This window comes from Lagenorhynchus albirostris, chromosome 8 (assembly GCF_949774975.1).
Source record: "Lagenorhynchus albirostris chromosome 8, mLagAlb1.1, whole genome shotgun sequence".
Taxonomy (NCBI): Eukaryota; Metazoa; Chordata; class Mammalia; order Artiodactyla; family Delphinidae; genus Lagenorhynchus; species Lagenorhynchus albirostris.
This window is the reverse complement of record NC_083102.1, coordinates 67,059,715-67,086,208: the sequence shown is the minus strand read 5'-3', so window position 1 is coordinate 67,086,208 and position 26,494 is coordinate 67,059,715. Positions and strand designations below refer to the sequence as shown.

Here is a 26,494-nt window from a genome sequence, read left to right as displayed (position 1 = left end):
TGTTCCATCTGGCCCTAATATATTTAAAAAGAGCTTTACTTTTAAAATATTTCCACTTAAAATATTTTCCTAAATTACAGTAATTGAAAAGTAATCGACAAGATATATGTAAATATAGGAACAGAAATGTATATATATCTGAATAAGTGATAGGAAATACGTGGCACTCAAACTTTTAAGCACACATGGCAGACATTGCTAATTGATCAGGACAGTTTTTCACAACAAACCTAGACATGCCCCAGGAGTCCTTCTCAACACAATATTTCAGGCACTTTAAATTTTTTGATTTTTTAGTGTTAAGATTAATTTATTTCCGCATTCATTTATGGGGATTTTATCAGGCACTGATCTAGGATCTGATGTGAAACAGTGCACACACACACACACACACAGGAATAGAGTAGCCTGTCTTACATATGACCAGGAGCAAGAACAGTCCAGCAGAGTTCAGAGTGGTTGCAAGATCCCTGTTTTAAGAGCACAAATGTTGTGATCAAGAAACAAAGGTGACGTAGTTGTAGCTGGAGTGGAGTAAAAAGGGATAAGTGTGGCTGTTATATAGAAAATTGACTGTAGGGAGACAAAAGGTGGACGCTGATTGGTCCATTAAGGTGATGGCTACGATGATTAAGGCAAATAACGGGTGCTTAAACCATGTGATGATGCATGTGGTGAATAATCGTCCAGTTTGGGATTTATTTTTAAGGTGGGTAGGCAAGTCTTCATTATCAAAGTGAAATTGAAAGCCTTGGTTTTAAATGAAGTTACCTAGGGAGTGAGTATAGATTGTGGAGATGAGCGGTCCAAGGGAGAGGTCAAGTGTTAAACGTTACAGATTATAAAGCTGGAGGAGAAATCAACAAAAAGGACTATGAGGGAGCAGTTAGTCAAGTAAGAGGAGAGCTAAGAGAAAGAAGTGTCCCGGAACCCAGTTGAGGCATGTTTTCTAGAGGGTAGATGTCAATTCTGTCAAACTGTGTTTAAAAATTGAGAAGGTAAAGACTGACCAACAGGTGAGGCGCAAATGAGCAGGTCATTGGTGATTTTAATAAAAGCTGATTTAGTGGATTAATGGTGATAAAAGTTTATTGGGTTGTGTTGAAAAGAGTGAAAAGAGAGGAAATAGAAACAGGAAGAATACCACTATAAAAAAATTTTCTATTATGGTGAACGTAGCAATTAGCTGGGATGGAATGTGTGTTTTAAGTTATGTGCCATTCTTGATAATCAATAGTAGCTTAAGGGTCCATCATGTATTCATTTTCAATATTGCATGTATTTATAAGCATTATTTTCAGTGCTCAGTACCAAATCCTTTACATTACAATCCTGTATTATTATCTGCACCATTGTTTTTGAAAATGATTAGCTTTAGTGTTCTTTAATAATTTTTAACAGAGTCATAATTGGGTACGTAGGGATAATACAGTTTGGTTTTCTTTCACATCCTTTCTTTAACTGATATTTTGATCATACATCTATCATATATTTTGAGCCAGTAGAAAACATTAGCTTTCATATTATTCACTAGAAACTCCAAATTTGGAACCTGGGCCCAAGTCTGTAGCCATGAAATTCTTCTCTATGTTGCCCATTGTAGTGAAACAATTCAGTATTTTTATAAAAGATTTTTTCCTTACAGGAAAGACAAGCAACAGTGAAAAAGGAAAAGGGTGGTTTCCAGCTGTCAAACAAAGTGATTGACAAGAACAAAATGCAAAGAGCCAACTCTGTTACTGTGGATGGACAAGGCCTACAGGTGTGATTTTTTTTAATCCAAATGTTTGTAGCTTTCATATTTGTTACTTCCATGCCCTTAGAAGGGCATATGTCCAACTATCAACACGTTTATTTAATGTGCAGATTTGTTCAGTTGACAATTTCAGAAACATTTTTATTAATTTATCAAGATGTCAGTTTTATAGTTGACAGAGTGACATTCTGATTGGATTAATCATTTATGATGTTATCTCCATTTAAACTCAACTTGGTAAGAGATCTTGTGTCAATCTGAAGTTTTGGCAAATTATTACTACATATATACCTTTATTATATACATATGCATTATTTATTTCTACGTATACGTTCTCCGCACATATTATTATATCTATTTGGAAGTGATTTTGACTCACAAAATGTCTTCAGAAAATAATAAAATGAACTCTACTTGTGTGGAATTTTTTTCTAAATCAATAATAAAAATAAAGAATCTGGGCTTCCCTGGTGGCACAGTGGTTAAGAATCCACCTGCCAATTCAGGGGACATGGGTTTGAGCCCTGGTCTGGGAATATCCCACATGCCTTGGAGCAACTAAGCCCATGTGCCACAATTACTGAGCCTGCGCTCTAGAGCCCATGAGCCACAACTAGTGAGCCCGAGTGCCACAACTAGTGAGCCCGAGTGCCACAACTACTGAAGTCCACACACCTAGAGTCCATGCTCCACAACGAAGAGTAGCCCCCGCTCACCACAGCTAGAGAAAGCCCGCGCACAGCAACGAAGACCCAACACAGCCATAAATAAATTAATTTTACAAAAAAGAAAGTTTATTTAATAAAATCTATTATAATTTATCCATATCTTCCAATATTTTAAGTTGAAATTAAAACTCCATGTATATTTCTAGTTTAAATTAACACAGGTAGCTCAAAATCATGTTTTGAGTACTTTAAAAACCTCTAAATTACCCCTAGGGTCTCTGACATCAAAAGTAACATTTCTTTCCATCTGTATTTTAAGACATCCTACAGATTGAATCTATTGTAATTATTTGCCTCTGTTTCTCAGTCAAACATGAGCACAATCAAAGAATTTGGCTTAATCTATGGATTAAGTTCTTTTGTTTTGTTTTCCTACCTATACGTTTCTCTCTTCCAATTTTTAATTCCTTTCCTTAAGAATAGGCTTCAAGTTTCACGTTCTCCAAGAAAATTTACCAACCTCTTACCGCACAAAGATATACTGTGTCACATAGTTGTGTTCAGTATACATGATTTTATATCTTTTTTTATTTATTATTTTATCTGTGATTCTGTGGGTTATTATGTCTTTTATATTTCTTAATTTACAAGCACAGTTGAGAGCACACAGTAGTTGCCTAAATGCTTGCTTCTTCATTGTTTTGAATATCTCATTGAAAATTTAGTAATTATTGCTTAAATATGGATAACCAGTTTACTGCTTTGTTTTGACATAATAAAAGACATTGAGAATAGAATATTGTTTATGAATTATTAAACTCAAATGTAAAAAGAGGAAATTGGGAACAATAAATTTATTTACATTGGTTAGAGAGTATAGAAGTTAATTATCGAAAGAGAAAATCAGTGTCCACACCTTTTGAAAGGCATACTTGGGTGTTAAGCGATCTCATTGAAAGCCCCAAATATGAAATCTATTCATAATTTTGATAGCAAAAGCTTTTAGTTTGTTAAGTGATCCTGTGAAACTTTTAGTGGAAAATAATCAACATTTGTAGTTTTAATAAGTCAATTGACAATATCAATTAGTTTAAATCTTTAGTCCCTCTGGGTTCCTGCAATGAAAATAACAAAAGGGAAACCTAATTTTAAAATTCAAGTATATTTTACATATGGCTAGGCACATACTTCTCAACATGGAAGGGAAACACGCATCATTTGTTAAACAGTATATGCTAGGCACTGTGATGATATTTTATGTGTATTAAGTGACACCTCTCAATGAACATATGAGATAATTATGAATTCTTAACTCTCTAACATATGATAAATATTATTAGCACTTTAAAAATGAGCATATTGATGTTCTGAAGTCAAATTATTCCTAGGGCCTCACAGTTAGTGAGGTGTGAATGAGGACCATGTGACTCAGAGTTTGTTTTACTCCTAAAATCCCTGTCTCCTTGGTTAACAAATTTTAACAGGTCCAGAAATGCTATATTTCTGACCACCTTGCTCTTCCATGTACTATTACATTCTTGCAAAGTTTGAAATAAAAAGCATGAATGCACTAGAATTATAACTGCTTTAGTCTCAGTTTCCTAAGATTTGTGTAGTTACATCTGACTTCACTCAGACATCAGAACCAAAATTAAATGGTGCATGCGGAGTGTTCTAAAGACTTTAAACTGACATAGCAATATAAGTTGTGTTTTCTTTTTTATTCAAAAAGGATCCAAAATTTTCAATCTTATTACAACTAAATTAGTCACATCAAAAACAATAGGTGATTAACTTTCTCTGTGGATGTGTTTCATTTCTCTAACCAGATAGTAACTTTTCATAGCTTTCTTTGACATATAAAAGTGTCAGGTAGGGCTTCCCTGGTGGCGCAGTTGTTGAGAGTCTGCCTGCCTATGCAGGGGACACGGGTTCATGCCCCAGTCCTGGAGAGGCCACAACAGTGACAGGCCCGCGTACCGCAAAGAGAAAAAAAAAAAAAAAAGTGTCAGGTAAAGTTGTCAGTTAGCAAAGGGAAGACATCAGCCCTTATAAAACAGCAGTAAGTAAATACTGTAATCATCATCATTAAAATTTTTTTACTTAAAAAAATATTGGTATATAATCACATGCAGTGGTCTGTTTCACCTCAGCAGAATGGACTAAAATATGATGCACATAGGTATTCACATAATTTGGGAGAAAATATTTAAAAGGTAAGAGAATAAAATTATTGGATAACCATTTCATACAAAATGGAAAAATAAGTCATTTTTGTTGTGGTAATCAATTTTAAAATAATAAAATGCTTATTCTTTATCATAAAAGGTAAAAAGTTCTTACAGAAAATTAATTCTTTCTGCAAGTTTTAAAAATTATATATATCATAAAAAAGCATTGAGTTGCAGCCCAGTTTGCATATAACTCAGTGACAGAAGAGATTTACACTACTTAAAGACTATTAATCATAGTTAAGCACATTCATCTTACTTCTTTCCAGCTAACCAGCATAATGATCAGGATTATTATTTCTAATTAGAGGAAGTAATAGATCATGTATAACCTTAGGATGAGTCTCATTAATTAACCCCAGTCCTAGGGGACTTCAAATAGAGGTGGTTAGGTACTCCGTCTTTGTCATCGCTCATACCATAGGTTTACACTTAATACATATGATCAAATGTCATTGAAACTACAATTCCTTAACGTGCAGTAGATGTGAAAATACAGATGATTATCCACATGTGAACAAATAAGTAAAAAAACAGAACTGTTGTTTAAACTGTATTAAGCCGACGTTACCGTGTCCCTAATTATTCTTTGAAAAAAGTTTTCAAGCATAAGCATCACTTGCAAACCAAAAAGTCTAGTTTGTAATACTCTTAGCAAAAGATAAAAAGGGGAACTTTTATACTGAAACATCTAAAACTGAACTAGTGTTTTCCCCGCCACAACTGCTTTTCTCTATCCCTACTGTCTTTATTATTTGTAATATCTCATCCTTACAGTTCCCAATACTGTAAACATACATATATGCACTATACAGAAATGTATAGAGTGTGTATAAAATTAACTCCTTTTCTTTGATGATATGTGTGTGTATGCCCACTTGGAGTCCTCAGGCCTGTTGATTCTTACAATCAGCTCTTCACTGTCATTTTAACTCCCTAAGTCCAGAATTACTATTCTATACTTTGAGTATATAACAACCTCTAAAATGAGTCCATGTCTCCATCCATATAATGTGCTAGGTTATAAATGGAATGAAAAAAATGGAACTGAATAAGATAAGATGTGTCAGGGCTGAGAGTTGGAGTTGTCTATAATTTTAAGTCAGATAGTGGGATTAGGCCTCATTAAGAAGTGAAGAGTAGGGACATCTCCAAGAACTTTGGCCCATGGAACTGAAATGATGAAGTTGCCATTGACTGAGATGGAAAAGGATCTGGATGAATAAAGTTTGGAACGAAATTTCTGATGCTGTTAGATATCCAAATGGAAATGTCGAGCAGGCAGACAGATATGTGAATCTAGAATTCAGGGGTGAGGACGGTTATGAATTTGGGAGTGAAAGGCATATCGATGGCACTAAGGGAGAGCATATCTGTAGAAAGGCATGGTTGAACTGGGATCCCAAACCAGTCTGATCCTAAAGTCCTATTCTTCAGTGTTTACTCTATATGATTGAAACTGCCCCTTTATGTGAGTAAATACGATCTCACGTGATTAGCTCTATTCTTTATAGAGGAGAATCCATTCTGTTTGCTCTTGCAGTGTCCTTCACACCTAATTTATAACCATTCTGCAAGATTTCAAGTACCACACATGCTGTAAAATATTCCTGAACACTTTCTCCCACCGTCAGTATTTTCTTTGTTATACTGTATTACCCTATCCTGATGGTTTTTTTTTTTTGTTTGTTTGTTTGTTTTTGCGGTACGCGGGTCTCTCACTGTTGTGGCCTCTCCCATTGCGGAGCACAGGCTCCGGACGCGCAGGCTCAGCGGCCATGGCTCACTGGCCTAGCCGCTCCGTGGCATGTGGGATCTTCCCGGACCGGGGCATGAACCCGTGTCCCCTGCATCGGCAGGCGGACTCTCAACCACTGCGCCACCAGGGAAGCCCCCCGATGTTTTTTTTAAAAACTGTTTTGAGAAGCCCAGGACTCCGTAGAGATGCCTCAAGCACAAGAGTGGGGTGATGGGAAGCTGAGAACAGGTTCAGGGTTCTTTCACACTTCAGACATAGTAATTTGCTTTTCATCTGTTTTATATACTGTTCCACTTGAAATTACTTCAAGTGCTATAAAAATATTTACTTCCAAGATCAAATAGTTTTAGACTAACAGAATTTTTAAAATACTTGTATTTTTGTCTAACTGCTTCCCATCCCGCTAAAGTCTATAACAAAATGCATATGACATTTTAGGATGACAGTACATCACTTTTCAAAATAAATGAGTTTTATATCTTATTTCAGAATTATTGTATGAAAGTAAAAAACCAAACTTTGTCCTGTTAAAGACTATATTAGATACAGTTCAAAAGAGAATTAGTGAACTTGAATATAAAATTGATACATTAGTGCTATCTAATCCTTAGATCCCATTCAAGTTTCACCAGTTGCCTCAATAATGGCTTTTATAACAAAAGCAGCTAGTCCAGAATCGTGTTAAGTTCTCTATTTTGGTGGTCGTGCTATGTTTACATAAGAGAATGTCCTCATATGTAGGCAATCCTAAAACTCAGGGTTCTTTTACTAAGGATGAAGAGGAATACGAGAATCAAGTGACAAATTGCAGTCTCTGTCACTAAGATGCTGCTTCTTATTTCCGGACTATTAGTGAACACAGAAGTTGTTTATTTTTAACTTGTAGATTTGAAAATGGCTATGCAGTACTGTAGGTCTTTGGCTCTCAAATCTAAAAAACGCTGCCTTTGGTCTCCTGGCACCTAAATTTACTCTGCTAGATTGACCTTCTTTTTATAGTACCAAAGTTTAGCAGAATTTAAAAGCTTTTTGAATGAGCATTGAAAACGATGCCGATTTGCCTGAAACCTTGACATTTCTTGTATAAATACCACCATTAAATGATCCCCTAAAATCAGAGTTTTAGTGGGTTTGATATTGAATCACATACTACTCCTTAAATGGAGATTACATTAGGTCAGGTGTTTTAATCTGTTAGAATCATTGTCAGAGGGGTATTCCACAGTCCCTGTTAACTTACAAATAAATATCTAAAGTTTCCAATTTTTATACAGTCTTATATTACAAGCATAATTTATGTTAAGGGGATATGTGAGGAAAAGTTGGCTAATTTGATTTTATTATTTCCTGTACTTCCGTTTCGGGTTCTTGACTTTTATCACTTGTAGAGTATCATCGTTATCCTAAATTCTTTATCTAGATTCTCTCCTATTTTTCTAATCCATTTGATCTAATTATCCATCTACTCACCCCTAAAAATGACATCTAGGTTTTTATATTTTTATACTTTATATTTTTATATTTTCAGATCCTCTACAGACCATAATATAGTTTAGTGGGATCTTTATTTGTTTGTAATAGTGTTTCCTCAGAACACAATTTTGTGTAGCATGGTACTGTCCTTTATTTGATAAGTCATAATTATGCCTTTAAACACTTCAATTAATAAATATTTCTGAAAGTTATTCCAAAATATATTTTCAAATGAATATGGAAATTTGCCCAAATGAACTTAATGTAATTTCATGTAATGGTAAACTGAATATTGAATTTTGGGACGATCATCCTAATTAGTATTTGGATTCAGATGTTATGTTTTGCTAAAATATTTTAATTACCTTGAGAATCTCCCCTCTCTTTAAAAATAAGGAATAACAATTCAAATTAAATGCAAAAATCAACTAAAATCCACATTTGTTAGTCTTACTTTTTGCATGTGAAAACTTTAGGAGTTCTATCTGATTTTGTAATAGAATGAGAAGTAAAGGAAACTGAATACTAGTAGTCAGAGGTGTGTTTTGGTGTTTCTTTTAATGGGGGGAGGGGGAAGTCACATTGCAAGTTTATAGCACAGTGTCTTAAGCTAGTAGGTACTTTCTGTCCAGTAGCTGATTGAGCATATGGAGTTCAGGGGTGAAGAGCTGAGGAGTTACTACAGATCCAGCTTGTCCATCTCATCTCCCAACTGAATGAGAGACAAATCAAATTGTAAAGAGGACACATGGGACAAAACCTATGTGTCCTCTTTACAAGAGGAAGTAAAACAGAGTCAGAAAGAATAGATTGTAATGGGAACAAGTTGGGTAAGAGTATAAGAATTGAGAATATTTTACTCAACCTTCTCATATAGTGTGAAGATTTCAACAATTTCCCAGTGCCTATACTCATGAGAAAAATGGCATTTCACAAGAATTGGAGGAAAATATGTTGGTAGGGTATTTTAACTTATATTGTTTAAACAAAAGGAAGAACCTGATATGGTAAAATGGTTGTTTTTAGTCTTCTCATTAAATATTTCAGGTACTTTCTAAGGGAAAAATACTAGAGCAATGAAGGACACTTTGACTCTACTTTCAAAAAGTAAATTGATCTAAAACTTTTCAACTTAATATTTAGAGGACTGCATTGGTTGCATATTTTTGTTATTAAAATATTGTTTTATCAAACTATGTTTAGATGGGAGTTACATAGGTATACACTGAATAGGAATACTCTTATTTAAAACAGCTTACCTCTTAACATTGAATTCAAGTAAAATACAAGTGTTCTCCTTTGCCACTCTATCAAAAACAGTTTCTGCCCCCAACCGATGAAGTGCTAGCACCTTACCTGCTTTATTTCTGGTGATACTTTTCACTACAAAATGTATATTTATTTGTTTGTTTCTCTTTTTTAAAAATATTTATTTATTTGGCTGCGTCGGGTTTTAGTTGCAGCATGTGGGATCTTTGCTGTGGCACGCGGGGTCTTTCCCTGCAGCACAGGCTTCTCTCTAGTTGTGGCGCGTGGGCTTCCCCGCAGCATGTGGGATCATAGTTCCCTGACCAGGGATTGAACCCATGTGCCCTGCATTGGAAGGTGGATTCTTAACCACTGGACTACTAGGGAAGTCCCTATTTGTTTGTTTCTTGTCTGTTTCTCCACCAGAATATAGGCTCCACTAAGACAGGCACTTTTTTTGGTTAAAAGGAGAATGTATGGTGATGAAAGCAGTGCACGGCATATAGGGACACAGTCAATTTAATGGATTCCTGTTTAGCAAATAGACTGGATTAACTGGCATCTCTTCTCAAGCAGGAAAAGAAAGCATGGAGGAAACATCGTATAGATGGGGACTCTGACTGAAAGTGGCCTCAAACCATCTTATTTAGATACTAGTTTACAAGTGGTCGGGAAGATGGATTCCAAATGTGCTATAAAGCTCTAAAGTAGGGATTGTCTGTAAGAGTAGGGCTCACTTATACTTTGATCCCTTTCTTTTCTAATCTTTTCTACCACCATAATCCGCTCTATTCTGTATGGTTTACGCACGATCCCACGAATTGTACCTATTGTTTTCATCTCCTAGCTATTGAGAGGTTATTCCCTTTTCATAGCTGCCTTCCCCTCTGCCCTATTCCTAGCTAGAAAAATCACCTCTTAGTGGAGTGGGTATTTATTTTGATATATATGGAGTCAAAGCACAGGATTTAATTATGTTGCTAATTAGATCTATCTGTTATCTATCTATCTTCTATCCACATTACAGAACAAAAGAACCATATTCTTGAATTTGCTAATTGGCATTTCACGACTTAGAAATAACGGGGGGGGGTTCTCTTTATATATAATATAAATAATTTGTCCACATATTCAACTTTTCTTCTAGATCACTCCTGTTCCTGGTACTCATCCACTTTTAGTTTTTGTGAACCCCAAAAGTGGTGGGAAGCAAGGAGAACGGTATGTTTTTAAAAATCACATTTATTTACTATGTTATATATCTGTAAAAATATAAACTAAATTTATAGTATAAAAACATTTAAAAATATTATACCTCATGGTTCACTAATTTTAATGTGAAATAAGTGTTGCTATCATCTCTATATAACAATGTATATTGGTATGATCTCTCCTTGTTTTTACAGTTGAAATTTTAATATAATAATGGCCTTTTATAGATATTTTTATTATCATATCTCAGGTGTCTGAATTCTCTCTACCCTGCCTATCACCCCTAGCCATTAACAAGGAGCTTTGCATACAACATGGCTCCATAAATACTGTTGAATGAAAATTGGTTCTCTAAATGGTCAACAAGGTGACTTCAGGTAAATGATTGCCCAGTAGTTAGAAACAGAATTTATATCCAGCTTCTAGACAAAATATATTATAATGATTTTCTGCATGTTCATTTGGAGAACATGATGCCATATATCCTGGAGAAGCACAGTATATTTAATCAGAATAACAATGAGCTGCATTACCAGGTATCTCAGTATTCATGTGGACAACAAAAAATTTTCCTTTTTGTAAAATTAATGATTAAATCATAATATTTAATAAAAATCTGAAAATCACCACATTGAAGAGTAAATCTTATGTCCTTCTAAGAAGGAGTGTCAGAAACAGAAATGCAGTTGTACCTTTCTTAATAATTTCTAGAACTCTTTACTAATTCCAGCCAAAAAATGAGCAATCAGATAAAAGCACTCACACAGACGCTATGATAATAAAATAGAAATTTACATTGTGGTTTCACCAAATAATGAAATTGAAATGTTTCCATGAATAAAGGAATTTTGAAAAGTAATTTCCTTTCCTACCATTTAACTTTCCAGCTTCATTTCAATTAAATGAAGAATGGTCATTTTCCATTCAACAAAATATTATTTCTACTTAAAAAGTTTTCCCTTTTATCATCGTATAGTTATACTTTTAACTCTGCTAAACAAGACAAGTTATTTTAAATAACTAGTGACTTAATAATATAAAATATTTACAATGCTTTATTAAAGAGAATAGTTGCCTCACTTTTAGGTATATAAATGAATAATGATGCTAAAATTATTTTCTCCTTTCCTACTCACAGTTTGTTAGTTGTATATATTATGGATATCTTGAAAAAGAAGTAAACTCTTCACAAAGCATTAGATGAGACTTAAATTCATGTTGGAAATTAGAAACAAATGAAGTATCAAGTGAAAAAAAATATATTTCAAATGGAAACATTCCCCTCAAATTAAGATAACATTAATAATGTAGAATGACCCTTAATTGAATATCTGCCTCCCTCTTCTCCCAGTACATAAAAATAATTTTCTTTAAATTAAAAAATATATATCTACAGATAGATGCACTGAAGTCATCAGTAAATTAAATTTAATGGGGGAGAGGGAGGATATTTGAGTGCTCCTCTATGCACACCCACTTATGCTTTGTCCTTTATACACCCACAGGGACCGTTCAAAGTCAAAAGAATTATAAATATGTTTAAAGGAGATCTATTATTAATGCAGTCATAAATTCTCCTGAATGCATAAGAAGCATCTTTCACAAATAATGGAATTCTATTCAGGGTTTTCCTTTCAAAATATGTAGGTTTTCTTCTTCGATGTATTAGATAAGCAGAAAAAGGTAACAATTATATATTCACACATAGTTTCCCATACCAGTCAACAGGTGTGAAAATGTTCACACATCATTCAGACAGCAACACTTGAGGGAATCCAGTCTCTACTAGGAACTGGGGATGAGACAGAAGACACGGTCATACAGGGAGGCAGACACGTAAACAGATTTACTACAGTAACCCCAAGGCAAAAGCTAAGCTAGGAGTGTTTAAAATAAAAGTGCTGTGGAAGTTAGAGGAAGAAATGATTGTCTCTGAAGACTCAGAAGTCTAGCTTTTGAGTTGGTTCTGATATAAGTAGATGTTTGCCAGGTGAAGGAAGAAAAAAGACAGATGTGTGGAAAGAGGTGTGGTGTTTTGGTAGGGAACCAAGAGATATTCAGTGAGGTTGAAGTTTAAGAGGAAGGAGGAGAAAGACGAGACATAAACTATTTTAAATATAATAAAATATTTAATAAGTAACTTGCGGGCTTCCCTGGTGGCGCAGTGGTTGAGAGTCTGCCTGCCAATGCAGGGGACACGGGTTCGTGCCCCTGTCCGGGAAGATCCCACACGCTGCAGAGCGGCTGGGCCTGTGAGCCACGGCCGCTGAGTCCGCGCGTCCGGAGCCTGTGCTCCACAACGGGAGAGGCCACAACAGTGAGAGGCCCGCATACTGCAAAAAAAAAAAAAAAAAAAAAAAAGTAACTTGCCACTGACAGGAACTTTTCATCATGGAAACAACATGACTGTACTTAAATAGAAGTACAGAAGAAGGCTGAATAGGCAAGACTTTTACAAAGCTGGTGAGAGAACTTGTAAGGCAGTGAGAATAACCAGGTATGATAGACATTACTCAGTTAGAAGGTGCAGGATTGTCCTCGATTTTAGGTCCTGGGGAAAAGGAGGTACTGAGAATGACTCTAAGATCATTCTTGAGATGCTAGGTGATATCATTATTCAAGATCCAGAATCTGAGGGTATTGCACAAGGACGTGGGAGGATATAAGTAGATATTTGGAGAGTTTCAGTACACATAATATGAATATGTTAAGATATATAGTAATATTTTCACATGTATATATAAAAACTAATTTTAAAAACCAAATATATTCCTTCACTTTTAATATTTTGTCTCAGAATTCTGATATGGGATGTGTGTGTACTTAGAAACATTTCTGTTGCATTTGTTATGCAAAGATTGAGTTCTTTCAGAAAAAAATGAATTATTTAATATGTGCCTGTAGAAATCGTTTAGCAATTTTGTGATCTAGCTCATCAAGATGATTGTTCATGTGAAATAATTAAGCAGCTAAAGTCACAGTCTTTACTTTCATGCATACAGTGTCCAATCCCATTTTACATATGGGATAAGTAACTTTCATCTCTGTTACATTGGCCCAATAATCTGTAAATTTCCCAAAGATCTATTAAGAGAAGATATTTAACTAATTGTATACTGATATTTTAAAATATTAATTTGAACTCTTATTAGCTAAATAACATTTAAAAGCAGGATAGAGGGTGTTCTAAACGCATGTGCATATTTAGAATAAAAATATCACTAAATTTTATTTTTTCCTTCCATATTTTCATCTTTATAGAATTTACAGAAAATTCCAATATCTGCTAAATCCTCGTCAGGTTTACAGTCTTGCTGGAAATGGACCAATGCCAGGGTAAGCCTATATATATTATTACCATTAATTCATTTAACACTAATTAATTAAATAAGCAGCCAGACAAACGTAGAAGTAATTTTATTCAAATACAGCAGCCAGATTAGTATACAAAACAACGTTGAATATCAACTACATAATAGAAACTGACGCAGGTGCTGTTTTTCAAAATGGCCTGTTTCAATAAGATTTTCCTCCTTTCTAAATATTGTGAAGTAATTCTCATACTGCTAGTAGTAATGTTAATAAGTATAATCACACCACAGACATACACATATACTAGCTGGGTCCTTAAATTACTAAACCATCTATGTGTTAGAAGAACTGCTCTCCTTCCGTTTATTAAATATAGGACATAGATCTACTACAGAATAAAAAAAACTTTTTTTTAATTCTTCTCATTAACAAAGAATGGAAATCATAATATGATTTTTTCACTTACTACTTACAAACTCTAATACATATCACTCTTTTATAAGATACTTTATTAATAGGCAAGGTGTAGTGAAATACAATTATTTTTCAACAGATACATATACTTTTGATATCACAAGTATGCACTGAAATAATTCATCATTAACTTGGCCTAGTTAACTAATTAATGTCATTTTCTTCCACTGATCTGATTTCTCTCTGTCAACATGATAGTAAACATTAGACCAGATGAAGTAGAGAAAAGCTCTGTAACTAAACTTCTTTAAAAAAAGCAAAATTGGTATGGTTAGAATAAGTCTTCTAGGTTATTCTCAGAAATGAGAAACCAAATGTTAAAATTGTCTTTTAAATACTCAGAATAAAATTTATGCCATCGTATCTCATGTTAGATAAATGTAAATAATATGCAATTAATTAGCACAGGCTCCCACAATTATACTCATCTTTTTCTTCCATTGACTGCTACCTGTTGTCCAGGGCTAGTTTCCAAATGCTGAGCCATGATGTGTGGAACTCCTTGCTGTAGAAGGCAGGCTCACCACAGGAATTTAGTTCAGAACACTGCTTTTGTCAAACTCCAGACTCCACCAGGTAGAGGATCATGGTCAGATTATTGGCTAGGTGAGACACATGCTGGACGTTCCAGTCTAGTTAAAGACAAGGAAAGTAAAGTCTTGATATTAACACAGAAGCTCAGTCAGGATGCCTCTTTTTCTTGTTCTTTAGTATTCTCTGAACTTCAAAGAAGTAGCTCTTAATCTGCAGGATTAAGGAATTTTGCATTAAGTTTAGCTACTCCAAGACCTCTGTAGGTCCACCAGACCAAGTAAATCCAGGATTTGCTTGTATTTTATAGTTAAACTAAATACGTAACGACTGTGCTAATTATAAACCTTATCATTTAACCACCCTGTGTCGTCATGGTCTTTTCCGTGAAATGAAGGAATAGTACCTGCCTCGTAGGCTAGTTATAAAATTAAGTTGAGTGTTACCCATGAAGCATATAAAAATGTGCTTACCACATAATATGTCCTCTGACTGTTATTTGTTATCAATATCATTTATTAATTAATAATCAATAACATCACTTTGTAGCTCTATGTAAATTTATTGCAATAACCTTGATTTTAGCCTTGTTTTCTCATTTCATTTCATTTTTTTTCCTACTCCACTTTAAATATCTATTACATGTTTCCTTTTACTCTTTAACTGTTAGTCATCCTATTATCTTCTCTAGTTTAATATACTGAAAAATAAAAGTAATAAGTGTACTTGTACAATTCCACGCTACAATGAATATTATTTAGAAATTAAGTTAAAGGCCCCACTTTAAGCACTACCACCTCTCAAGGATATTATTGTGAATTGTTTGTGCATATCCTCCAAGAACTTCTATAAATATAAAAACTACTGTATGTATAGAATGTATTCATATATATACAATGTATTCATATATAGACACACACATATATGTGTTGCATAGATAAATGGATTTTTTAATATAACTTAGACTAGTTTTTTTACTGCTCTGCAACTTGCTTCCTTTTACTGAAAAGCATATGGTGGATATTGTTTGAGTTCAGTAGATATTGATCAGTTTAAATGTTTTTAAGAGCTGCACAGTATTCCATAGTTTTGTTAACTATTCTGTTATTGGGAAATATTTATATTGCCTGCACTTTTAAATAATTGGCATAATTTAAGTTAATGTCTATCAATTTATCTGTTTTTAGAAGCATATTCAAATATTTTCAATTTTACTTCTCAGGTTCTGCCAAATTACTATACAAAAAGTTTGTATCAAATTATAATCCCAGCAGCAGTATATAATGTTTTATTTCCCATGCCCTACTTTAAATTGGCTATCTTCAGTAATTTTTATTATTGTTAAATATACTAGGTGAAAATATATCCTTATCATTTTTATTTGCATGGCTAATCAGTTATAAAGTTGAATATGGCATTAGTTAGATTGACTTTTCTATAAACAACAGAAATATAATCTGGTTTATGATCCAGAATAGAGTTTACTGGAAAATGATGAAGTAGCTCATATAATTAATGGAAAAATGAAGAACTATGTTTCAGAAAGGATAGGAATCAGGACAATTTGAGGAAATTATGACTAAAAAGACAGAGTCCGTAGGAGTTACTGCTAAGAGAAATTGATTCCAATTGTTTCTGGTATGCTTGCTTTTATATTCAAAATTTATATCCCCAGGAGAAGCATATTTATTAGCCTCTCTTGTTTACCATGCCACAGCCTTGGCTACTTCGGGATGGAGCATCTTGACTTAACAGTCCTGTCAAGACTATTATCTAAATTGTTTGTCTCCTCAAAGCCAAATGAGGATGCTATATAACCTGAGGATGAAAGATGAATTCTCGGTGGGAATAAACAATAGGTGTTCACTACGGTCCAACCATTGAGTTATCCAATATCTCTGCTTTTCTGAACATAAAAGTTGAAAAAAAATACCATTCAACATATTGCTACTGCTAAATATGTAGCCAAAAATACACATCCTCCTAAAATGTAGACAATCCCAAGTCTCATATTGTTACTATATCCAGCTTCAAGTCCTGGTTCTCTAAAACATCTCTGGAGATGACTATTTTCTCCTTTCCTTTCATCCATTTGGTCTCAATATACAGAAATGTAATGAGAAAATTACATATTTAACTCTAAATATGAATTTCATTAAATGATATTCTTAATAATACAAAGAATAAAACACATGTAAAGTCTATAGTCCTGGTTTTACTACTGATTGAAAACTGTAGCTGAAACATAAAACATTTCTCAGCTTCTTGGAAATGTTTCCCCAGCGTAGTGACTCAAATATTTTTACCTGATAGGTCTGAGATTTTGGTAGTACTGCTTGTATAGGGCTGAATTTGTTTCTCGTGTGCCTTGAATGACAGGCGTGGTAGTACCTGACGGTATTAGTACTGTTTATCAAATATTTCCAGGTCTTCTGCCAGGCACTTGATCTTGATTTCAGTCCTTTCACCTTAGGTATTAAGAGTGGCTATATGGCTTTCTCGTAAAATAAACTGTGAGCAGAAAGTAAATTTTCCACTCTTTCTTTTCCTCTACCACAGTGACCAGCAGTATTCAATATTGGCCTGTTGGTTAGCTTGGATGCCAGAGTGAAAACCACGCGAGAGAGCCCCTACCCCCAGCCCCGCTTACCCCACGTCCCTGTAGAATGGATGATAAAGAAGCCTCTGTGAGATTATGCCATGAAGATTTTGGGTTGTTTGTGACTGTATGTAACCTAGCCCTTACAACTAAACCAATGATCGGAGTAGAGGTCCTATTAGTACTCCCTTTTCCCATTATATAGCAGCAAACGTAATTTCTCCTTGGGAATCAGAGTCAGTTATACCAGTTAACATCCTATCTGTCTTTTTGCCTGTTAGTCTAGTGGTACGAGGAGCCTCAAAATGCCCAAGTGTTAGCTTCAATTCAATGAAAATTTTACTGTCTCATATGCTACCATTCCTCTTTGGTGTTAAAACATCTCAACCATAGGAGTTCAAAACCAAGGGAATGTGAAGCAAAATATTTGAAAGTGCATGTATTAGTCAGTGTTCTTTAGTAAAACAGACCAATAGTACATATGTATAGAGAGAAATTTATTATAAGGAATTGGCTCACATGCTGATTGAGGTTGACAAATCCAAATCTGTAATTTGATCTTCCAGTTTGAGTCCAAAGGCTGGCAAGCTGCTGTAGAACTAGGAAGAATCAACATCCCAGTTCAAAGGTGATCAGGCTGGAGAATTTTCTCTTTCTTGGGTTGGGGTCTGCCTTTTGTTCTATCAGGCCTTCAGCTGATTAGATGGGGGTCACCCATTAGCGAGGGCAGTCTGCTTTATGAAGTCTACTGATTTAAATGTTAAATCTCATCTAAAAATACCCTCACAGAAATACTCAAAATAATGCTTGATCAACTTTCTGGGCATCCGTGGCCCAGCCAATTTGACACATAAATTTAAGATTCACAGTGAGTATTAAGTGTAAGTGTAAGTTTCCTCACCAAGCTTTACATTTAGGTTCCAGAACCATGTTTTCTGAATTGGGTAAAGCAGCATCGTATAGTTCAGAGCACATGATATAGCTGTTTGATCATACACCATTTAAGTGCCCCCACTGATTCAGTGATTGAGTCTTTAGTAGGTTATTTCAGTGTTCTATGGACAACTGTTTCTCCTTGATAAAACATATAAGAAGGCCTTTATGTCACAGGGACATCAGCCCACTGTCTTTCTTCCTTCTCTGTGAAGGTATTCCTTGAAAGGAGACAGCAATATGTGAGACACTATGATAGTGGTTAAGGCATTCAGTAAGTCATTTGCTATGACCACTGACACAGGCATAATGGGAAAGAAAAGTAAATCCAATTGCTAGAACAAATGTCTAGTTAGTGAGGACAAATGGCTGCAGTTGCATTATGGAAAGGGTCCAGGGATTTTAGGCTACCCTTAAGTAGCTGGCTTAGGTTCCCTTGAGGTATAGCAACATATTGGAATTCACTAATTGGTTCATTTGATGACAGTTGAGTACTCCAGAGTCAGTACCTGCTCTTCTTGTTGAAGATAAATTCATGTTGTTTATCCCTTCCAAAGCTTCCAACCCTACCAACATGAACATGAGTGTTTTGAACACTCACTGAGAGTGACTAAGAAAACTTGCTATCTGGCATTCCTTTGGAGCAATTAGACTCCCAGTTATGGGTCCATTCTGAGAAATTCACTCATATAAATTTTGCTTCCATCACTAATTCTCCATTCTTATCCTTTCCGAGTCCTTAATAGTGTAAGAAATATTTGTTAGTCAGTACTATTAAATTGGTATGTTTCCTAAACTCTAAACATCTCTGTCCAGAAAAGGTAAACAGGACATTTTATTGTTTGAGATACTGCCCGGAGGTCAAATGGCATTCTTTTCTGTCCTCAAATTATTCCCAGTTTATTTGTACTGCCATAGCAGCCTACCTCCAGCTACTTCTGATATATCATGGAGAGGCACTGGTAAATCTGTTTTTTTATCCTTAAACTGTGAGAATGGAGAACTCCCTATGAGGGCATAGGTATGGGTTGAAGGAGGTGTTGGGAGTACAGCCAGATTCAGAATATCTGAGTGGTGGGCTTAGGCACTTCAGTTTCTTAAAAGCTCCCCAGCTGATTATGTGGAGACAGCATGGAAAACCACTGATTTAGTAGATTAATTACTATATAATAGGTATTATAGGCCATATTGATATGCTACAATTAGAGTAACTTCCCATTAAATTTATAATAATTTATAATTATTTATAATTTATAATTATAATAATTTATAATAATATAATTTATAATAATAAATTCTTAGACAAGCATTAGTTTTTTGCACCAGCAACCTATCGTGATCTTTGTGTTTCACATTTTTCAAATTTAGAAAAGGAGTGTCTCATAGGCCTGGGTTTGGCCACATGCCTACCGCAGTGTTTGGGTCAATGCAGTTGGTTTCCTTGTTTGATAGACGTACCAAAACTGTATTCAGCAGCATGTTTCCCCACAGTCAAATAAGGCAAAACCAACAGGTGCTCCAAACAAGCATTTTGTCTTATATATACTAAACTTTTGATTTCTTATGTAAAGCATATGCTCTTTTTTCTTTTTTTTAACATCTTTATTGGAGTATAATTGCTTTACAATGGTGTGTTAGTTTCTGCTTTATAACAAAGTGAATCAGCTATATATATATATATATATACATATATCCCCATATCTCTTCCCTCTTGCATCTCCCTCCCTTCCACCCTCCCTATCCCACCCCTCTAGGTGGTCACAAGGCACCGAGCTGATCTCTCTGTGCTATGCGGCTGCTTCCCACTAGCTATCAGTTTTACACGTGTGCTCTTTTATTTGCCTATTTTCCTTTTGATTTGTCTTTTTTGTGTTCATTTTAAAATCTTATTGTATAAATATTATCATTTTATATATGTTGCAAGTGTTTTCTTCTCATTTGTTCTGTGTGCTTTCAGTTTGTATATTTTGTTCTTTTTCTTGTCCATGTAAATATATAAAATTTTCATTGCTAATTCTACACTGAATGATTTCTCAACTTTATATTTTAGAAAAACCTTTACTCAAGCCAAAATTACTGAAATATTGTTATGTCTTTTATTAATTTTTCATTTTGTTTTCAATTTCTAACCTTTAATCTTTAAAGATTACATTTTTCTTAGAGATGCATTGACAGACTAGGATGATGTAGGCATGGAACATTTTTTTCCTTCAGATTGAAATCTAGCTGTCCCAACAAAAGCTGTTCATTTGTCCACTGTTTCACCACTGATTTGACGTACTTTATATATGGTGAAATAATATATATGTTAGACTGTTGCTTCCCTTTCCTTTGCTTCATGGATCTATTTGTTGATTCTCATTGGAGACTTTTATATAATGTAACTCCCTAATTATTCTCTCAAAATTTAATGACATTTACTCTCTTCAATGTGTTGTTATTGTCTCGAGTTTTTAAAGTATGAGTTTGAATGGAATTGTATTGAACTTCTACTTTCATCTCGATAACTATGAGAATGCCCTGTTTTATATCTGATGCCAGTGCCCAGGCTGCATGCCCAATGGTAGACATGCACTTCTGTTAGAGAGCCGTTCCTCAGTTGTTATCCAGGAGGCAAACCCCCAGGTAGCTCCTCTGAAATGGGACCCTGGCCAGGCTATGCTGTAATCCTTCACTTAATCCCATAACTGACCTCACGTGTCATAACTCTTCCCACCCCTGTTTCTAGCTGTGCCATCCCTGATCCTGGGTCAGCCATGGGGACAGAGGGTGCCTTTTGCAGCAGTTCCCTTTCAATGTATTGCTTTCTAAGTTGTTCTATTCTGTAAGGTCTCTTTACTACTCTAATTTGTGATTTAATTTCATTTCTATTCCTGGTTTATTAGTTTTCCAATGGTACTATAGATACACTTTTTAAAAAATATTTTATCTGCCACCCTGAGCCTGCAGTTATTCATTCTTTTAATTTCCTTTTTTTCCCCATTGTTCCTCTTTACAATACCAAATTTTTAGATCTTTTTGTATGCCTCTCTTCTCTCGTCCTATCTTTATTCTTCTTTTCTAACATTTTGTTTAGATGCTTTTCTTGATGTATTGAAACTCTGCTAATCCCTAATGTAAATTATCTAGTAAATACCAAAGCTCTCTGGTCACTTCCCTTTTTATCTTTGTTTTCAAGATAGAAATAGACGTTTATTTGTTTGTCTTTACTGTATCTCTTTACATAAATTCTCTCACTCTGATAATGACTACTTAAAGATATCTGAAACTAGAGTCTGTATCATGTAAGTTGTTTCTTCCTGATGAAGCATATTATGATATAATTGAATGAATGGTTTTGAGGTATAAATTAGTTGCAAAAATGAAATATAAAACATATATCGCTCATTGGTCTTCACAGAATGAGATTTTTTTTCCTTCACAACATTAAAATAAATATGCACATCTCTAGCTGTTATACCAACTGCATATGCTAATGTGACTTATGAAAAGTTAATATCAAGTTTTTTGTATACTCGTGATGTTGGTTGTTCCCTTCTGATTATCAGCTTCATGAAAGTACAGATGGCTTTTTCTCATATCATCCCTAAAATATTTAAGTAAAAAATAACAAGTATTTATTGAATTGAAAAAATATATAAGATAAATATTTTTAAATTATGTAACTTATTTTCCAGATTGTTCAGCATAGTGAACAATCACAACAATGAATTGTTTGTGAAATAGGTGCTTTAAAAAAATCTTTGGTTTCATCTACCTGAACTAACTGTAAAACATATATAATTAAAAAAATAAAATTTAACAGTCAACATACAGATTCACATATTCCAAGTATCACACATATTTCCATAGTAAAGCCTTGGAATACATTCTCCTGTTAAAATAAATTTGTAATTTAGAAAACACATAACACATTCCACAGATTTCATTACTTTCTTAATTTAAAATATCATTTTATATAACAAAGTTTCTACCATATTTTACTTAAATAAAAACCCTCTTGAATCAGAACTATGACATATTACATATGTCTCTTGTTATGAAATCTTGTTGTGTCAGAGAGCTGAACAAAATCCTCAAAATGCTAAGAACATGTTCATCAAAATTCAATGCAGCTCTACTGCAAATTTCCAGGAAAAAAAATCGTTGCTTTGCTAATGTAAAAACAAAGCACTCAATTGACCCTTTCAGTCCTAATGATTAATCATAAAATATGATGCAGATTATTTTGCAATCCCCCCCAATTAAATGTGTGAGCATAATTTTGTCTCTGCCTTGATCAATGGAGTGACTGAGTTTGAGAAGCGATATATGCATCTGTATTAAAGATCAACATGTCAAATACAAGTAACAAAATGTAACATGCTTTACAGTTAAAAGTCCTATAACTTCTAGCCTCGTGAAAGAATTTTGGGCATTACAAGTCTATAGTCACTTTCCACAAACATCAACAAATCTATTATTACTTTAAAGATGTTGAAAACTCTGAACTTTTGTTACTCAATTCACAGAGAAAAGAAGAGCTCAGTAACAGACTGTAGATCCATGTGTTATTGTTTAGAGGTGATTTTTTATCCAAATTCCTTGAACACTCTAGAAGAATATTTTCTCCTAAGTTGGCTGTTGGAAATAACCAATGCATTTGTGTATATCCTTCTACCTGTTTCTTATTTTATTCTACAAAAGGCAAGTTTCTAATAAGTATCATAAACTATTTTATTTGACTATCGTCAGTTTGCTATTATTATCTAAGCCTGTCCAGCAAGCTCCCTGGCACAACTTTACCGTCAGCTCCAGGGAGTCAAATAACAGCATCTTACTAATGAGTGAAAATAAGAAAACTCATAGCAGATGATTATCTCAGAATCCTTTATTAATGATAATGTAGTAACGTACTCCTATAATTTAATTAGAAATAATAACAGTGGCCTATTGAATGTAGTCCACACTCAAACAGAATAATGATTCAACAACTAAGTAAAAGTGAAATGGTAGTTTAACAATAACAACAGCAATCTATATATATATAATAGTATTAGTAATATAAATTGATTCAGCATGTATTAATTCAATGGCTACCAGGTGTCAGGAAAAAATCACTATGAACAAAAGAAACATCACTTCCTGCCCTCATGGTCTTAGTGGAGGAAGGCACACATTAAACTAATAAAATATACACATGTCAGCAGGGAAGGTAAACAGAGTGTACATTGGTAGTGAGTGTTCTGTGATGGTTATTTTAAATAGGCTGAGCAGGGAAAGACTCACTGAGTATAGACATGAAGGAGATGAGGAAGCAAGCCATTTGGTCATCACATAGAATAACATTTAAAGCAGAGGGAGGAGCAAGACGAAAAGCACCATGATGGGAGAATATTTGACACGACTGGGGAACATTAGCAGGAAGGCCAGCATGGCTGGAGCGGAATGGATAGAGATAGCATATTAGAATAGCACTGACGGGCCAAATCACATAGGGTCTTACAACTACTGCGACCGTAATAATTAAGTTTACCCAGGACTCTTCTGGTTTATTCCTGGTGTCCCAGTATCCAACTCAATTTAGTATTAGCATAAGAATTTTGTATTTTTAGTTTAAGTATTATTATTAATGGATACATTATAATAAACTTGAGGGGTTTGAGAGCTAATTTGCACATTCCTGCTTCAGCTGTTATCCTCTAGTCAGATGTAAGACACTTACATGTCCAGTGAACACAGTTCTCACTTTAACCTATAATCATTTCATCTAAAAAAGCAAAAAAACTTTCTCTTCCCAATCCTTCCCACATATAAGCAACAACTTCTTGTGAAATACAGTGTACAGAGAATTCAAAGACAAAAATAAATGTTCACTGAAAGCCCTTGTTGGCCAACTGGTATACTTGTTATACCAGTCCATTATGCTGTGGCCTGTGCCTCTCCTCTCCTTGTGAGATGCAAGTGGAAACAAATATAGCAATCAGCATTGTCAGTGGAGATGTGGGAAATCACAGGTTAGATGTACATGAAATATATGTGAGGAAGAGAAGATGAGCAGTCATGCCAAGAACGTTTAATGAAGTTTGAATACTCTTCCTTGGTGTCTTACAAATTAAACATGTAGTTTATAAATATTGTGTTATATTATGCATTTTTATTTTGCAATAAAACTTTTCAGCAAATATATCTCAAAAATGAAAATGAATATTAAATGAAAAATTAAGTTCTGCATTTCTATGAATTTTTGTTTTAAAAAGTGTTGATGATGAATACATAACTTCTATGAAATATTTATCAATCTTTACTATCAGCGATGGGAGCTCTAGTGATATCACTGACCATGTGGAAACCATAAACACAAAAATGCTAAAGAAGCATCAGTATCTGCCTCAAATTAATAGCGAATTCTCTGCTTGAAGGCAATCATTGAAACTGCAGAAAATCCCTTTGTATAGCACTCTTTTAAGCATGATTTTTCATTTAGATCAAATGTGACTTTTAAATTAATGTGCATTTTCAATTTCAACTTTTCTTATGTGTGTTGTAAGTGAAGTAATAGCTGTTAAGATTTTGGTCCACTAGCAAAAGAAGAACTTTAAAAAGATCCAGTAATGCCGGTTTTACATTAGAGTGATCAGATGTTTTAAATAGAAAATTCATTTATTGCAATAATGATTTGAGTGCATGCAACTTGTGGACCCCCAATCAAGTTTTTGGAAGTTCATTTGGATGATGGTAAAACATTGGACATTATTGATCAATGTTATCACAGACTCAGTTAAAAAGTTCAGCGCTTAAGATTCAATTATTTGTTCCTATGGTGATAATTGGAATACAGAGTTTGGTGGAGCACATCATCATGACAAAAATACATGTTTTACTAATGTAAGAAACATACAGATGAGAATATATGCTTTGCATTGGTTTTGGTATGCACATAAATTATAATTGCTTTCAAAGACACTTTAATAGTCTATGAATTACAATGAAGGCCTTAATTGTCAAGTTGTATGCATGTGTACATGCACACACACAGATTCACAAATTATACAGTCATTCTCTTATTGATCCTACAGGTGCTAAGGGACCTTTTGGGGAAAAAAAAGTAAGACTCAAGTCTTAGGTCACTGAAGTAATGAAGTCTTTAAACATTTCTATGGATAATACTATACCAACTAGACTTTTTCAAATTATGCCCTGCTCTTGCATTTAAAACTCTAAAACTCAAGAAGCATGAAAGTTTAAGGCAATTTGATATAGAGGCAATCAGCTTATAGAAATCTACAATTTGATCTCATCTTTTTATCTCTTCATAAATATGTTATTCAAAATTGTTCATATGAAAAGCCAATAAATGGAAAATTTTTAAGTATATCAAGCTAATTAATTATTATGTTTTTATTCTAGATCATATGATGTCATATCTGTGAGCTATCTTAAATTTTCAGTTTGTTGTGATTTCTTATTTTAAATAACTATTTATGTATATATTCATATATTACATTTATATATTTATATATAATTTATCTAAACCTAAATTTATATACATTTTTTGCATTTTTTTTCTTAAAGAGGGTTTCAGATTTTTCTAAACATCACATTCCACAAAACCAGTATTCATCCCTGCTCCTAATGAATCAATCAGAGGCCATGGCAAGTAAATTATTCTAACTTATTTTCCTTACTCCTACCCTTATGAACACATTGATATTCATACCCATCCTGACTTCCTTCCCTCTCACTGGATGAGGCATCTCTCCTCCTAAATAAGGTGCCTTCAACTTCTGTTCTGGGTCCCTGTTCCTCTTGGTTCTTTGATACTTAATTTATTATTCCCACCCTCTTATTATTACATCTTGAGCTGTTCCTATTCTAATGGCTTTTTAGCTCAAGTATGTAATCCCTTTTTAACATATGACTACTCTGTGTTAAAGTGACTTGGATTAGTTTATGAAAACATGTGTGATGATGAAAGTGTTATAATAATCACAAATTACAACAGGAATGGATAAAGGATAGAGGTTCAAGACCAAAAGGAAAACAGAAAAACAATTCCCACGTCATTGTGGAGTTGCAAAAACATGAGCAACATGTGAAATTGAGGATACTCTCATTAATTTGAAAAATCTCTATGGATATGTATAGCTACTTACCTTCTCAACTCTTTTGTCTCTTCACAACTACATTCCTAATAAAATGGGCTATTCTTTCACTTTTCCATCACCTCTTCAGTGCAGTTGGGGTTTTGACTCTACTCTCCACTGACATTGCTATTGTCACTGATAAATTGCTAAGTGTTAAGTCACGTAGTTTTAG

At 34.2% G+C, this 26,494-nt stretch overlaps 1 protein-coding gene across 6 annotated transcripts in view; it reads left to right on the top strand.

Annotated features, from left to right (window-relative positions):
- The window catches only part of DGKB (diacylglycerol kinase beta), a 648,769-nt gene that overhangs the window by 196,950 nt on the left and 425,325 nt on the right, over positions 1 to 26,494 (top strand). For all 6 annotated transcript variants that reach the window (XM_060156129.1, XM_060156127.1, XM_060156125.1 and 3 more), the window contains 3 exons: positions 1,646 to 1,762; positions 10,283 to 10,356; positions 13,609 to 13,683. In XM_060156129.1, coding sequence (XP_060012112.1) covers positions 1,646 to 1,762; positions 10,283 to 10,356; positions 13,609 to 13,683 — 266 coding nt within the window. The remainder of the gene's footprint in view (positions 1 to 1,645; positions 1,763 to 10,282; positions 10,357 to 13,608; positions 13,684 to 26,494) is intronic.